Below are 15,971 nucleotides of genomic sequence, written 5' to 3' on the forward strand. Positions count from 1 at the left end.
GACCTCACCATGTACAGATGAATTCCTGGGTAGAAACCAACACTCGCCCTGCTAATCCTTCAAACTCTTGCAGATAAATTTGAATGCTGGCCCCGAAATGACTAAGGGCAGTTTATCTTTCTATTCAATGACTTGGCTGGAATCTATGCCATGTAACCAGACGGTCTTCTTTGAAATTTTCTGGAAAAGGACAACATAGGCTTGGTGGTGGCCTAGGGGATCCTATAACAACTGCTACAGAACATGCAGAAGAGGGAGAGTCAAATGGCTCTGCTTCCATCCCTTCTGCTTTTTATGTTTTACTTAGAATCACAGAAATCTCAGAGCTGGAAGGGATCGATGAGGTCACCCAGTAGCACCCTACCCAACCCCAGCAGCCCTAACAGGTCATCAACCTAGGCTCTGGTGGAACATTTCCGATGCAAAGCAGTGTGTTCTGTGGTGGGAAAACTAATCGTCCCACACACCTGTCTGAAATCAAGTCAACAAACATTCCGAAAATGCCTAGTGTTCCCCAGAATAAGCAAATGCCATATTTGGTATCCTGCTCTCACTCCCCATGTCTCAAGCCATTGACAGACATCACTAATCAGTCGTGGCACTCTTTCTGCTGATGCTGGATGTGGCTTCAGAATCCTCAGCAGAATGCCCCAGAAAGTCACCACTGATCAGTTTACACTGGCAAGAGAAATCAACTCATCTTCCAACTCTCTTCTTGGAGCTCGTCTTCAGTCAAAAACCACTTTCCTGTAACTCCTACTCATTGCTCCTAATCTGCCTTTAAAAGCAACAATTTTGTCCCTTCCTCCAAAAACAACCCTTACTTATCTAACTACATCTAAACTTATTCCCTACTTAAACCCTTGCAGGATCAAGGCCAGCTCCAAGGACAGGGTCAGCTGAGACAGAAAGGAGTCGAGCTCTAATTCTGGGACGGTCAGGTGCCCTCATAGTGTGTCAGGAAACCCTAGAGCCAAGAAGGCACCGGGGGCAGAGATGAGTGTGTGCGGCGTGGGCCACGGAGCACTGTTCTGCCTGCGGGAACTGACTCCAGAAATGAGTCAGGCCAGCTTAGCACAGGAGTGGCTTTGGCAGAGCCTGGCTTTCAGGAGCTGGGGAAAGAAGAGGCAGGGGAAAGGAAGCAAGGGATAACGTGGTTGATGTAACAAGGGTACCAAAAACCAACTCAGAGGAAAACCCTCCAAATCACACTTCATCATTTAGCATATGACTGCTGTCCCCCCATTTCACATCTTCTGCACACTTACCCACAATCACCCAGAATACAAGACAGAGCTCTGTGTCATGTCTCTGGAGACTCTCCTTTCTCTCTCTCTCTTTCTTTCTCTCTCTCTTTTCTTTCTTTCTTTCTCTCTCTTTTCTTTCTTTCTTTCTTCCTTCCTTCCTTTCTTCCTTTCTTTCTTCATCAAATAGAGCTCTGTGTCGTGTCTCTGGGGACTCTGCTTTCTCTCTCTCTCTCTCTCTCTCTCTCGCTTTCTTCTCTTTCTTTCTTCATCAAATAGACAGAGCTCTGTGTCATGTCTCTGGGGACTCCCTTTTCTCTCTCTCTCTCTCTTTCTTTCTCTCTCTTTTCTTTCTTTCTTTCTCTCTCTTTTCTTTCTTTCTTTCCTTCTTCCTTCCTTCCTTCCTTTCTTTCTTCCTTTCTTTCTTTCTTCATCAAATAGAGCTCTGTGTCGTGTCTCTGGGGACTCCCTTTTTTCTCTCTCTCTCTCTCTCTCTCTCTCTTTCTTTCTCTCTCTCTCTCTCTCTCCCTTTCTTTCTTTTTTCATCAAATAGACAGAGCTCTGTGTCATGTCTCTGGGGACTCCCCTTTCTCTTTCTCTCTCTCTCTCTGTCTTTCTTTCTTTCTTTCTCTTTTCATCAAATATCTGTTGAAGATCTACATGACACCAAAGAGCAGGCTGGAGCTGGGGCCACAAAGTCTGTGAGTTCCTGACACCAAGGAACTCGTAACATATCTATTTTGGTGGCAGGTACATAATTCCTTGAGAACCAAAACCAGTTATAAAGTATAACCCATTTTTGTGTGTATTTTATCTCAGGAAATCATGACAAATTTAAAATCAAGATATACACTGAATCTGAAAAAGAATATATATACACACATATATATAACTGAATCACTTTGCTGTACACCTGAAACCAATACATTGTAAATTAACTATACTTCAATAAAGAAAATGGTAAAAATATCAAGATATTCACTATACTGATGAACTGAACTAGTAAGCTTATCAAAAAGAAAAATTCAATAATTTGGCATTTTTTTCTAAATACCAAAAACAAATCAACGTGTGCTGTAGTGCTTCCAAAACAAGAAGATCTGGTGAGCTAAAGCTGGTGAGCTAAAGCTGGTGAGCTAAAGCTAAAGATCTGGTGAGCTAAAGCAAGTCCAGGCTCTGTCGAGTTCTTAGTACAAACCAGCAGCTTCCTCAAGCATTGTGAGTTCTCTTCCCTGCAGACATTCTATCATTCATCTACTCTCTCCTTCAGCTGCTTTTCACTGAGCTCCTAAAATGTGCCTGGCATCAAGGATGGGAACTGACACGAAAGCAGCCAAGTATGGTGCAGGGAATTAGCCTAGGGTCTCTGGCCTATAGTCTATACTCAACAAATATTTATTGTCAGTGAGGTGAGTGTCACGATCAGGGTATACACAATTGTAAAGCAATTATAGTCCAATAAAGATGTTAAAAAAAAAAAAAGATCAGGGTATGCAGAGAGTGCCAAGATACCAGAGGGGCAATGGAAGGTCTCCTGCAGAATACTGTATCTGAGCCTCACCCTGAGGACAAGCAGGAAGCAAGGGATAAAGCGTGAACCAGGTGAGGAGGGGTGAGGCTGAGGCCAGGCAGAGAGCTGAACAGGTACACAAGGGTAGGACCAAGGTGGGCGCTACCCACGTGGGAGGGCCAGGACTTCATCTGAGGATGAGAGAAGCCACTAGCCATGTACGCCAAGGACTAAGGAGAGAAGCTGGGCACTGTAGAAGGTCAACTGGGCAACAGGGGGCAAAATGGACCATGGAAGGCAGGGTTGAAAGCAGAGAGACTAGTTAGGGGGCTAGGAGAGCAGATAAGGAAGGAAAAGAAATGATGGTCTGACCTCAGACTCTAAAACTGGGAATGAAAAGAGATGCAAGGACTTGAAAGGGGGTGAAGGGTAGAAGAGCCCAAATTTGATAGTTGATGATTACAGAGAGTGAGTGAGAGAGAGGGGTCTGGGAGGCCCCCAGTAGTACCCGAATATGATGGATGACTGTGCTCTTCATCCATATGCTGGATAGAGCCATGGGGTGCTGGCCGGGGGGTGAAGCTGTCAGGTTGGGGTTTGGACATGGTGCACTGGGGACACCCAGGACGCGCCAGCTCCACAGATCTGAGGTGCTGCAGAGTGACCTGGGCTTGGGGACCTTGTGCACATCACTGGCTGGGGAAGTCACAGTGCCCAGAGAAAGAGCGGTGCCCTGCAGGAGGCTGGCCCAATCTACCAAGAGCCCTCCAAACTCCAAAAGGCAAGAATCTATGAACACAGAAACTGACATTTCCCCAGTAAATCCCAGCCAGGAAAATAACTTTAATCCATGTTTGAGGCTAGGTTTAAAATTTGCTTAAGACGTTCTATTCTATCGTAAGCCTGGATTTGTAAGCAGAAACCCTGTAAAGGACCATATGTGAGATAAGGTTATAGCCAAGGAAATAACAATTGTGATTCAAGGTACACCTCGTCAGCAGTTCCTCTGGAAAAGTCCACTGAACAAGGAGAGAAGAATGGAGCGCAGAGGCACATCTTCAGTGTAAATAAAGTGGAAAAATTCCGGATGAACACAGAGCAACGAGATTCAGTCGCGGAAAATTCCACACGTAGGAATGGCCAAATAACACTGCTTTTCTTTTTTCCTTCTCATCTCATAATAAAGAAGAAGATGGGGGCTGCTAATGGAGAGGAAAATTCTGGAGAAATCTTCTTTGGCTGAGACTATGACAGGGTGAAGTGCTCGAATGCACGACTGAACAAAATAGCAAGGGCTTTTAGGGGGTTTTTGGCGAGTGGGTTGGGTTTTTTTTTTTTTACCTTGGTCTGCAAACTGGCCTGAATTTCTGGAGGGCTATGACTCTACACAGAACGCGAGGTGAATTTTAAAGGAGCATCTTATCAATCCAAGAACAAGTCAAGCTTAAATTATGATAATAATATTAAGTTAAACCATTCAGCTTTTCCATTTCTACGGTAAAAAAAAAATGGTCATGGACTTCCCTGATGGTCCAGTGGTTGAGAATCCGCCTGCCAATGACACGGGTTCGAGCCCTGGTCCGGAAAGATCCCACAAGCCGCAGAGCAACTAAGCCCGTGTGCCGCAACTACAGAAGCCCGCATGCCTAGAGCCCGTGCTCCACAACAAGAGAAGCCACCGCCATGAGAAGCCCGCGCACCGCAACAAAGAGTAGCCCCGACTGGCCACAACTACAGAAAGCCCGCACATAGCAACGAAGACCCAACGTAGCCAAAAATAAATTAAAAACAATGTTTTTTTTAAATGGTCACATATCAGCAATTTCACATGATTTGGCGTAATGATGCTCCAGGTCGGGGATAATGTTGACCAGGTAGACCTAGCCGTGTATCGCTTCATAAAGACTATCCTGTGAAGTGCTTCTGTTACTACTTAACAGAACTGAGCAGAATTAATCACTGAATTTTACTTCAGAAAAATTAAAACTTGAAAGAAAAGCCTCATTCGTTCTAAGGTAAACTTACCAAAATAAGTGTCATCTAATTATAGGGAAAAAATACCTTGCAAGGGAGTGAAGAGGAAAGCCAAAATCATGTTTAAAGCTGGAAGTACTCATCTAGAGTCAGATGTTAAAGGCAGATACCCTGCTTGCTGTCCAATGTGATGAGGGGCTCAGGGTCATGCATGTTGCCTGCCTCACCTGTGCTCTAACCCAGCACCTGCCTCTCTCACCTGAGAACCCAGAGGAAAAACAAAGGGCACTTTGTCCCATCGAAGTTCAGGACCCGGCTCTGACCTTCCCTCGCTCCCTCACCCACCTGACCCCACGTTCCTGCACGCAGTGCTGAAGACTGAGGGCCTGGCAGGACCCAGAGCATAAGCAATGATGATTCTGATGAGTTTGCACTTCCAGAAAAGTAGCAGCACAAGCAGAAGCCTCCAAACCCCTTCTTACCAACCTACCCAAATGACCAATGAGAAGCACAAGTGAAGAAGAGATTCCACGAGCCCTGAGACTGGGGTAACAACCACACACCACGGCCTTTGAGGGGTCCATCTAGACACAGCAGAGACTGCAGCTGGCCGTGGGGAATGGTGTGTCCAGCACCAGCTCCCTCTCCTGGGAGAAAGTCCTGGAGAAAAGCTGGGCAAGTCCACAGTATCCGATGGTCATGTGGGCCACGGGAAAGACATAAAGTACCCCAGCATGAGTCCATTTTTGGCCCCTGTGCCTGAACAGGCTGGGAGAGGAGAGACATAAGTGCAGCTCTAGACTCTTCTCTGACCCATTTCTTTAAGAGGGGTGCAGGCCTGACACAGGGTGAGGACGGCAAGGGTGGCGAGAGGGGCCACAGATGGGACACTCAGAGCACTCGGGGTGACCCTTCTGTCACCACACACCAACAGCAGCGGCAGGAGTGACTCAGCCTCCCTCCCCAAGCAGGGCGGTCTGTGGCTTTCCTGCCCTGACCAAACCCCTCACAGCAGGTGTGTGGCTGGTTTAACCTGGAGGCCATGTCCCCAACAGCGTGCCAGGTCTGTGAGCAGAAAGGTCAGGCTGAGGTGAGATACACCAGGGCACAGAGAACATTAGACACCAAACGCAGAGGTCTCAAAAACTACAGCGGAGAAGAAAAACAAATACACAAACAAACTGCGGAGACCACGTCCCACGGCTATGAGTGGCCCAGCTTCTCCAGCCATTCCCAGCCCACACGCCACAGCTGGTGAATGCCCGGAACTGACAGACCAAGTCTCCAGCAGGCGTGCTACTCATCCAAGTCCTCAAAGGAAGAATTTCAACATGCAAACAGAGGAAGAGGAAGCTAACTCTCCCTCAGGGAAAAGGACCTCACCCATGAGCCTGACTGACTTAACCAAGCGGTTGCCACGACTGAGGAACCCAGGCCCCAAGACACAGAGTGTTCCCTGACTGAAACAAAACAGGAGGGCAAGAGAGACCTTTCTTAGATGACATTCCCAAACCAAGTTTACAAAAGAAACAGGAAAAAGACCCAAGAGAATCCCTTCATCCTTTCATGTGGTAAATACCAGACCTAATTCAAAAATGAATAAATAAGAAAAACAAAATACAAACACACCTGGGGGGATATGCATAAAATTCTGTAACAAACAAGAAGGAAATGGACGTTGCACACAAGAGTTAGATGGAGAACTTGCAAAGGATTTGTCCCGGGCCATGAAAGAGCATGCCCGCAACAGTTCTGAATTTTTAAATAAGGATGTCAATTCTTCCCAAATTAATGGACAAAATTAACACAATGACAACTAAAATTTACAAGCCACTTTACAAAAATGACTATAAAATTGGTCCGTAGGAATAAGTGCACCCTAATGACCAGGAATGACAAAGATTACCAAAAAATGATCACCCCTGGCCTGGGGCAGATAAGCAGAAATGGAGGTCACTGGTGGAAACATAAACGCACACATCCCTAGAGGGCAATTATTCAAGCAAAAGCAACACAAAAATGTACAAACCTTTGAACCCAACAACTCTAAGCAAGAGATATTTACTTCTCACAGTTCTGGAGGCTGAATGTCCATACTCAAACTGTCCACAGAGTTGGTTTCTCCTGAGGCCCCTCTCCTTGACTTGTAGATGGCCGTCTTCTCCCCCTGGACAGATCTGTGTCTCAATCTGTTCTTCTTATAAGGATACCAGTCATATTGGATCAGGGCCCAATGATCTCATTTTAACTTAATTACCTCTTTAAAGGCTCTATCTTCAAATACAGTCATGTTCTGAGGTACTGGGGGGTCCGACGTCGACATAAGAATTCGAGGGGTGCATAATTCAGCCCATTACAGGTGCTGCATTAATATCATTGATTATTATTGATAACAACTGTCATACCTACAATTCAGTCTTTTACTTAGACCTTTCTATGAGCTCTTTAAGCTTCACAACACTCCTATAAAGAAGGTATTATCTCCCTTTTGTAGGTGAGGGAGCAGCGGTTTAAAGAAGTTACAGAACTGTGCCAAGGTCTAGGAGCCATCACAAAGCCAGCTGCCAAGGTCCACTGCTCCCTTCCAGGAGACGAGGTTGACAACATATGTACAGGACACTTCATTTCTGTAAAAGGCATGTGCAAAGCAAGTATGTACATGGGTGGGTAGAATATGGTCTTTGTTTTGTGGGATTATGGGTGATTTTCATGTTTTTCCTTTTTATGCTGTTTGTTTTTCAGACAATTGTGTGCTCACAAATTATACAATAAAAAGTTATAAAAGCTATTTCTGTTTTAAGAAAAATACCTACATCACTCAGTTTTTACAAAGTTTTCTTGTCAGCCATGTCCATCTTTGGCCACCTTTACGTCACTGGCCTTGATGCTCTGACACTCTCATCTCTGCAGGTTCAATTTGGCCCAATGGGTTGCTAATTTGTGCCAGCCAACATGACTCCTCACTGAAAACGGCCCCTGTCACATTGACTGACCAAGAGGAGAAACATCAAGTGAAGGAAGATTCTGCCCTTGACACTGGTCTCAACTTCCCCCTCCCCGGGGGGCTGGTGACAAACACTACTAGGACACTTGGGCTGCCGTGCCATCCACACAGCTGGCCACGTGGCCGCCATGATTGATTCCTGAAGTCTTGACCCGGCAAGAGGTAAGAAAGAGGAAGTTCCCTCCGAGACAGTCCGGTGCACCTCAGGACTAGGGTAAGGGGGTGGAGGAGAGTCAGGCCAGGCTGGAGGGTAGAAAGCACAGTATCCAAGGGATGCTTGATTCAGGAAGTAAGCAGCTCTCCCCCTTCTGTGCTCATCTCCTCACCTTGGTGCCAGTTTGGGCCCCTCCCTCCCCTCCCCATCTATAGTCTGAACCCACCCTCTGCTCTCCTCTTTCGCTCTGAAATGTCAAAAGATAAACTTTTAAGTTTTCCTGGGATGGAGGACGTTAGTTTAATCATCATTTGATTACCATCTGATCACTTTGTGTCACTGCCTGTTCCTGGTGCTGTAGATGCCAACAAAAGCCATCTGACCACAAGTCCCGATCCTCATTAACAGACCCCCTAATACACAAGGCATTTCCCCCCTATAAGTTTAAGTGATATTTGGCAAGGCACTGAAATTCTCTGGTTCCGGTTTTTCCAAGGAGACCTGAAGTCTGGATTTTTTTATGTCAAATCTCCCAATTTTTAAATGTTGACAACCATTAAAACGTTTTTAAAAACCACAGAAGCAAACAAAATATCTGCAGTTTTCTCCTAAAATGCAAGGGTTGAGCTAAAGGAGCTCTAAGATCTTATCCAGCTCTGATGATGACTAAGGTGCTTTAGGATTAATGGGTACTTTGCTTTAGGTAAAATAATCAAATCTAATTTTTCCATGTAAAACTAGCCCTTAAGAGGCAGCTTCCCTGGAGGTACAGCCAGAAAAGGCAACTGGTCTCACTGATCCTACTTATCTCTTTCTCTTTTCTTCCCCAAAGCAGATCACCTATATGCAATTTCTAAACACGTAAGACGTTTTCGATACAGCATATAGTGGTTCAGAGGAAGCACCTCCCAGGGAGCTTCTCCGGGGCAGAGCTGCATCCTGGTTTTATCGGCTCATTCCCAGGGACTGACAGGGCCCATCGTGAAGGCTCAGCATGTGTGCGGAAAGTTTAAGTTCCCAGGAATATAGCTCTCAAGGTCCTACTTCAATAAGAATAATTGTGAGATATAAAATTCCACTATCGATATATATTAAATACTGGTGATCACACACACACAAACCCTTTAGATCATTAGCTATAGCCATCCAAAAATAATGTCGGATAAATATTATCTCTACATGTGGTGCATTTAAGACCTCTTCCCAGCAGCCGGCTCACATTTTTGGAGAGCGCTAGGCTACACCATAACTCAAAACCTATCTTTACCTCTCAGCAGACACATCCTCAACACAGAGCAACAGATTCCTGGGCCTTAAAAAAAAAAAAGAGCTGACAGAGGGCTGAGTGCAAAAATAAAGATAATTTAAACGAGTCCTAAAAGCAGATGTGGAAAGGACTGGGTCCTCCAAATGCTCTTGTTTCCTTTGCATCCGGGGGCCTCACACATGGTCACATAGAAACTGAGGAAACTTCATGAAGGGCATGCTCCTCCACAGCACTGTGACAACTGGCCCACCTTACGGCTTGTAAAAGAGTTTTTCAACGCGGTCTGGACCCAGTTTTGAGGCTCTGCTTAGAAGTCAGTCAGTCCCCTTCTCCAGCAGCCCAAGCCCACTCTCTCAACCCGCAGGCATGTGGGCTTCTCACACGCCAGAGCCCCGGGGCCCACTGACATAATGCAAACTGGCCAATCCTAAACCTGCTCACCCCGCCTTGTGTGGAAACCACAACAGAGGTGCCTGCCCTCGCCCTCCACTCTGCTTCCCCCGAGTGGCCCAGAGCGGGCATGATGTTTTCTCCCCGGGGAGCGGTGAGTTACAAAACTAAAAACCTCCTCCCAGTTTCTCTCTCTTGATCTGCAACAGGCCTCACCGTCCTTCACCCAAGGTAATTTGGTTAAAATGAGGTGGGACAAAGAGGCAATTCAAAGGTTGTCCTTGATTGTAAATGTCTGGTGGCTGCCGGCAGCTGATCACAACCTGAAAAAGCCTACATGCCTTCAAGGTCAGGAAGGGGTAACTCAACATGTGGGCTGGGGAAAAAACCGATAGTTTCCTTGTATCAAAACACAAAGGTCACAGCCTAAGAAATGTGTCCTTTACATCCCTCAGAAGTACACTTTCCTGGCACGGGCTTCAGTCAGATACGTCCAGATGTGCTGACGTGTGTGCACACAATGCCCTGGTTACCCCGAGTCTTCTGAGACTCAGCGGAAGTGGGGTGGGCATGCAAAGGCCCCTCGGCTGCATGGAAAGCAGGACGTCTTGTAATAACCTGAAAGGGAGGGAGTACCCGCTCGTTTCCCAGGTAACAGCTGGTAGCCGTCTGGCCTCCATTAAATAGACATCACTGGAAAATCAAAATCAGAAGGCAAGGCCTTGGTGGTGGCAATGGAAACTCAGAGGCAAGGAAGGGTCTTACCTCGGTGGCATTTTCTTCAGGGACAGAGAAGCGGCAGGTGGCTGGCAGGGTTCTCCCTTGGCTGTGCTTGGGAGTTCTGATTCTCAAGCATTCGTTAACTGCTATTGGTGCCTTTCCAGGGCAGATCAGAACGCTGCAGATTAATAAACCACTGCACACACTGGGGCGGAGAGCCTAGCTGAAGCATCTGTGTCAACACCATCTTTCATTACCGCCAAGTACCACTGACACAATTCACCATTTGGGACCTCGCACAACCATTGAGCTTACCCTGCCCCTATACGATGATGCACTCAGTGGCAGGGAGGCCCTCTCTCCCTCCAGCCAGACCACCACGGGGCTGCTTACTGGAAGGCTTTCTCCGCTGGGCTGAGTTTTTCCTTCCCAAGTCCCTGTATGTGGCACGCACGAGTAACCTGCAGGCACAAAGGCAGGCCTTTCTCTCTTGCCACGTCCCCTTGGAGTCCAGGAAGCCAAACACCCACTGTGCCAGCCTCCCTAGCAGCTACAGGCGGCCATGCAACCCAGTTCTAATCCATGGGAGGTCTGCGGAGGGCTCCTGATGAGAATTTTGCTTTCCTGATAAGGCGGGGCTGACCACCGCTGGCAGAGCCACCCTCCTCGCCACAGACTTGAATGCAGATGAACCAAGATGCTCACACTGATGATGGCTCTATAAAAACGCACATATAGGGCTTCCCTGGTGGCGCAGCGGTTGGGAGTCCGCCTGCCGCTGCAGGGGACGTGGGTTCGTGCCCCGATCTGGGAGGATCCCATGTGCCGCGGAGCGGCTGGGCCCGTGGGCCATGGCCGCTGGGTCTGCGCGTCCAGAGCCTGTGCTCTGTGGCAGGAAAGGCCACGGTGGTGAGAGGCCCACGTACCGCAAAAAAAGAAAAAAATGCACATATACACTCCTAGGTAAGGGTCAGAAGAATAAAGATAAACATGTAGATGGTTATTAGTTCCATACAGGTGTGTGTAGGTCTGTGCATTCATACCAGCACCCACTGGGGAAGACTTTTTTAAGTTAAAATGATGCATACTTTAAACCTCGCAAAAAATACGCTGTGAATTTGGACCCATTATTCAGAATTAGGCCATTTTAGGTGTATTTCTTTCCATGCGGTTCAACTTATAAGCATCCATGGAAAATAAAATAGAGGAATTGCTCCCACCCTTATTCCTGTGCCGTCCCCTCTTCCAGGTGTTGGGCCAGTGTGGATGGAAATGGAAGGATGAGAATCAAGGCTTATATGCATTTCTTCAGACACAGAAGGACAGCTGCATTCGGAGGCAACACAGCAGGACAAAGTTTATGGTTAATTTGGTACACGTGCCATAAAAGTTTCCATATAAATGTTTTAATCATACTGAGACTAGAAATCATAAAATTCATCCACAAAGCATCTCTGCTGACAGCTTATAATGAGGACCTACCACACACCCAGGGAAAGATGGAAGGTAGACAAAAGGAGGTGCCTCCCCAGCCTCACAAACACCGTGGAGCTGAGAAACTGAGGCTGAGGGACCCTCTCTCACACACACACTTGGCATTTATCAAAATGAACAGAAACAATTAACACTGACTTAAAAATACGTCCCCCCCAGATTTTTTTAATGAGCCGTCAGTTTTCCCTTTTGCTTTTGCCCTTGTTCCAGTGGCTCTCCAGGAGCAGAGAAAATGGGGAAGGATTCAGAGAGTTCGAGGTGCTGGGTCACAACTCAGAACGTAAGGAACCTTCTCAGGGTAAAACACAACAGGACACTGCAGGAGACTTTCGTTTTGCCTGCCTCATTCAACTCTAACCAAGGACATTTGATATTAAATCACACGTTTCGTGTATTTTTCCTTCATCCAAGGGAAAGAAAAGGAGGTATTTCTTTTTCCTTATATGAACACGGAGTTGTGGAGTTACAGGCATAGATGCAGAAGGGGGAACAGAACCTTGATCAGTCATGATGTGCCCCAGTGCCTGGCCACGGTCCTTGCTCGACTTCACCCTAGAGGAAGTGATTTTTTAGGCAAACACTCAACCTCTTTGAGACTCAGATTTTTCAACTGCAAAATGAAGATAATATTGAACTATATTAAATTTTTCATTTGGTAAGTCAAAACTGTTGATAACAGCTATGTCATATGGTCCAACCTAATAATTCCTGCCCTGCCTATTCACAGATTTTACGGAATCAAATAAAATTATTTATAGGAAGGTGCACAAAAACACTCGAACTCTGAAAAGAGCATTAACTTTATGAACTGGAACGGTAATCAGTGCTTCAAACACCACACACGCACCACTGTGTAAAAAATGAAATTACGGAGGTAGCTTTCAGCATCCTTCTTTAAAATGCAAATTCTGGGCCCACCCCAGACCTACCAAGTCAGAAACAGGAGGACCTGGTGAGGAATGTGCGCTTCCTACAGGAACTCCCAGTGATAAGCCAAGTCGGTGACAATATTTTTCCCAGGAAATAACTGGCCTCTTCGGTTTTGAGGGGCTTTCTGTTCAAATGCAGGCCTTACCCAAGCCCACTTGGTGTGCACCTTTCCTCACCAAATAAAAGAGATTATAAAGAACCTAGTGTGCAGAATATTCTTTTCTTAATAACTGGGAAGAGGGCTTCCCTAGTGGCGCAGTGGTTGAGAGTCCGCCTGCCGATGCAGGGGACACGGGTTCGTGGCCAGGTCCGGGAAGATCCCACATGCCGCAGAGCGGCTGGGCCCGTGAGCCATGGCCGCTGAGCCTGCGCGTCCGGAGCCTGTGCTTGGCAACGGGAGAGGCCACAACAGTGAGAGGCCCGTGTACCACCAAAAAAAAAAAAAAATTAAAAAAATAACTGAAGAGACTACAGGTAAAGTCAGTAAAATGAACTCAGTCACTGATTAGTTACAAGGAATCGATAAAACCTGAAGGGGTCTTCTTTTGCTACAGGATGTCTTCATCTCCTTACTCCGTAACCAAATCTTTCAAAAAGTTCTCAGTATCGAAGTTCCTGGAGGTGACCCCAGACCCTCCTTGCAGCAGGGGCTGGGCCGCCCCATGCCCGGCGTCACTTACCCCTCAGAATGTAGTTCTGATAGTTCTGATCTGCCTCAGCTCCCACCTTGATCAAACACGTCAGACCTTCAGCCACTACAAATTCATGCACCAAATCCTTGTCATCCTGGCAGGAAACAGGGAAAGAGAGAGAGAGAGAAAAAAAAAAAAAGACTTCAAATACTGTCCCGGTCCATCCTCCATCCAGGCTGTTCTGTGAAAACTATGTACAAGCCTTTGACGCCAGACCGCGACCTCTGAAGATTGTTCTGCTCTATTCAAATGAGGCATCTTAACTGTTGCCAGAGGAATTTTACAGCCAGTCTTCACATCGTTGTTTGCCAAAGACCAATTATTGCCTTCTGGGCAATCTAATAAAGATAAGGCAAATGAATCCCCCGACTGTCAGGAATACTTAGAGTGATCTGTTTTTCATTCTTTAGAAATCACCAGGCTCCGTATCCCCACAGGTCCCAAGGGACCAGCCACATGAAGCCTGCTGGGTTTCAACACAGGAAACACTGGGCTGCAGCACAGACCATCGTGTAAAGGATTCAAAGCAACTCGTGTGTTTCAAAAGACAGTCCCTAAAGACGGTTACGAGCGTCTTGCAAATGGTATCTGAGAAAGTAGGCGAGCAGTTTCTCCACCTCCCAAGTCGTGCAGCTTGCAGGACAAGCAAGGAGGCAGAGCACAGAACCGGCCGTGTGTCTGGGGCAGCTACACTGTCGCTCAGAAGAGCCACGGCAGTCAGCCTGATGACCGCATCACAGAAGGCAAGACCTGGAAGGAATCGCAGGAGTCATCTAATCTGGTGGTTCTCCAAGAGAGGTCTCCAGACCCACAAGCACCTAAGCATCACCTGGAAACTTGTTAGAAGTGCAAAATACCCAGCCCCACCCTGACTTACTGGATAGGAAACTCCACTGTGGAGCCCGGCAACCTGTGCTTAAAAAGCCCTGCAGGGGATTCAGAGGTGCTCAGATCCTTCTCACCTCTGACCCCCTCACATCAGGACCATCTGCAGACCTTAAAAAAGGGACAGGAAGCAGGTCCCTGCCCAGATGGGTTTAATCCGAATTTCTGGGGTGGGGCCCAGGCTCTGCTATTAAATTCCCAAGGAAATCCTAAAGGGCAGCCAGTTCAAGAACCACTGATCTAATCCTACCTTCCCTTTACAGATGAAGATGCAAGAGGGGCAAAACTTTGGCCAAGATGACCTAACTATGGTCCAGCCAGTCCCCAAATCCAGTCCTTTGCCTGGAGTACCAAGTTCCATGGAGCTCTATAAGAGGGATTTTTCCACTACTGTTTCAGGAGATTTCCTCAATTGGACACTGCCTTGTCTCAAACACAGCTAGGATACATTCATCTTCAATTATAACAACAGAGCAAAAATAAAAAACCTCAGTGATGTAAACAGTAGAAAGCTTAATGGAATAATGGAAGGTTATTATTATAGGAATGGTCAGCAACCATGGTTTACCTCCAAGAAAGAAAAAATAATTTAGACAAACTGGTATAATTCTCCCATCTCCACATTGAAATCAGCCCCTCATTTTAATTTTATGGCGTTTTCCAATTATATGGAAGGAGGACGTGAGGTAACAGGGAGGTGGGGAGAGGGAAGCAGGGGGCAGGCCAGGCAAATGCTCCCTTTGAACCAAGAACACACTCAACATTCAGAGGGCACTGGGGGGAGGAGGGAGCACTGCTGTGCCCCGAAGGTAATGAAAGACAGCTGTGTTAAACTCAGACTTTAAGATAATCATGGCGCTGGAAGCAAGAGAAAATGGGACAGTATCATGAGTTTTTGGAAAATTACTTTACACTCATATGTATAAAGGAAATAAAAATAATTCTCCCTCCATCCATATTCTTTTCCACCAGCATATGTGAAAAGTGAACATTTAGATGAGCTCATGTCTAGTCAGAAAGTTTTTCCAAGCATGTAACAAATGTTTATTACTTTAAAACTAGATTCACACATGACTTCACGGTGAAAAAGTGAGAACAAGCTCTCAAGAAACCACTCAAGCTAATCACTAATATTAATATAGCAGAGAGCTGACTGTCTGGAAAAGGCACTTGGAAAAAAACACTGGACAGTGTTTATAAAAATAATTCAGAACCCTAACTAACATTTATGCACATATGTAGATAAGGTATTTAGAAAATAAAAGTGTACGAATGATTAATGTAGAAAATATCTTCCAAATTGGCAACGCAGAAGATTTTGAACACACATCTTGAAGTACACAGGCATTAATAAATGATTTTTAAAACACTGGTTTCTAACTAGAGTGAAGTCAACATGTTAACACTAACTGGTATGAGATTATCCTTGAATTTCAGAATTCTCTATAATAGCCATATTTTAACCTGTGATCATTTTTTTAAAATGCCTATTAGTCAAGGAATATTCAACTCAATCCAAATGACCAATGGTTCTGTTTTTACATCCTTACACTCTAGTTCCAAAAAGAACCTCCACATCCAGAAAACATAAGACATGATGGAGGTGCAGCCCAGTGGGTGTGGGAGAAGGTGATCTAAGCCCCAGACAGCCTGCAGCCTGTGGAATCCACCCAATACCCAAAGCAACCCTGCCCTGTGTGTTAGAGC

General features: G+C 46.2%; 1 protein-coding gene across 1 annotated transcript in view; it reads right to left on the reverse strand.

Annotated features, from left to right (window-relative positions):
- Nucleotides 1-15,971, reverse strand: part of FHOD3 (formin homology 2 domain containing 3) — a 505,940-nt gene that overhangs the window by 265,338 nt on the left and 224,631 nt on the right. Inside the window, exon 7 of the mRNA XM_049697949.1 lies at nt 13,368-13,473. Coding sequence (XP_049553906.1) covers nt 13,368-13,473 — 106 coding nt within the window. The remainder of the gene's footprint in view (nt 1-13,367; nt 13,474-15,971) is intronic.

Source organism: Orcinus orca, chromosome 15 (assembly GCF_937001465.1).
Source record: "Orcinus orca chromosome 15, mOrcOrc1.1, whole genome shotgun sequence".
Taxonomy (NCBI): domain Eukaryota; kingdom Metazoa; phylum Chordata; class Mammalia; order Artiodactyla; family Delphinidae; genus Orcinus; species Orcinus orca.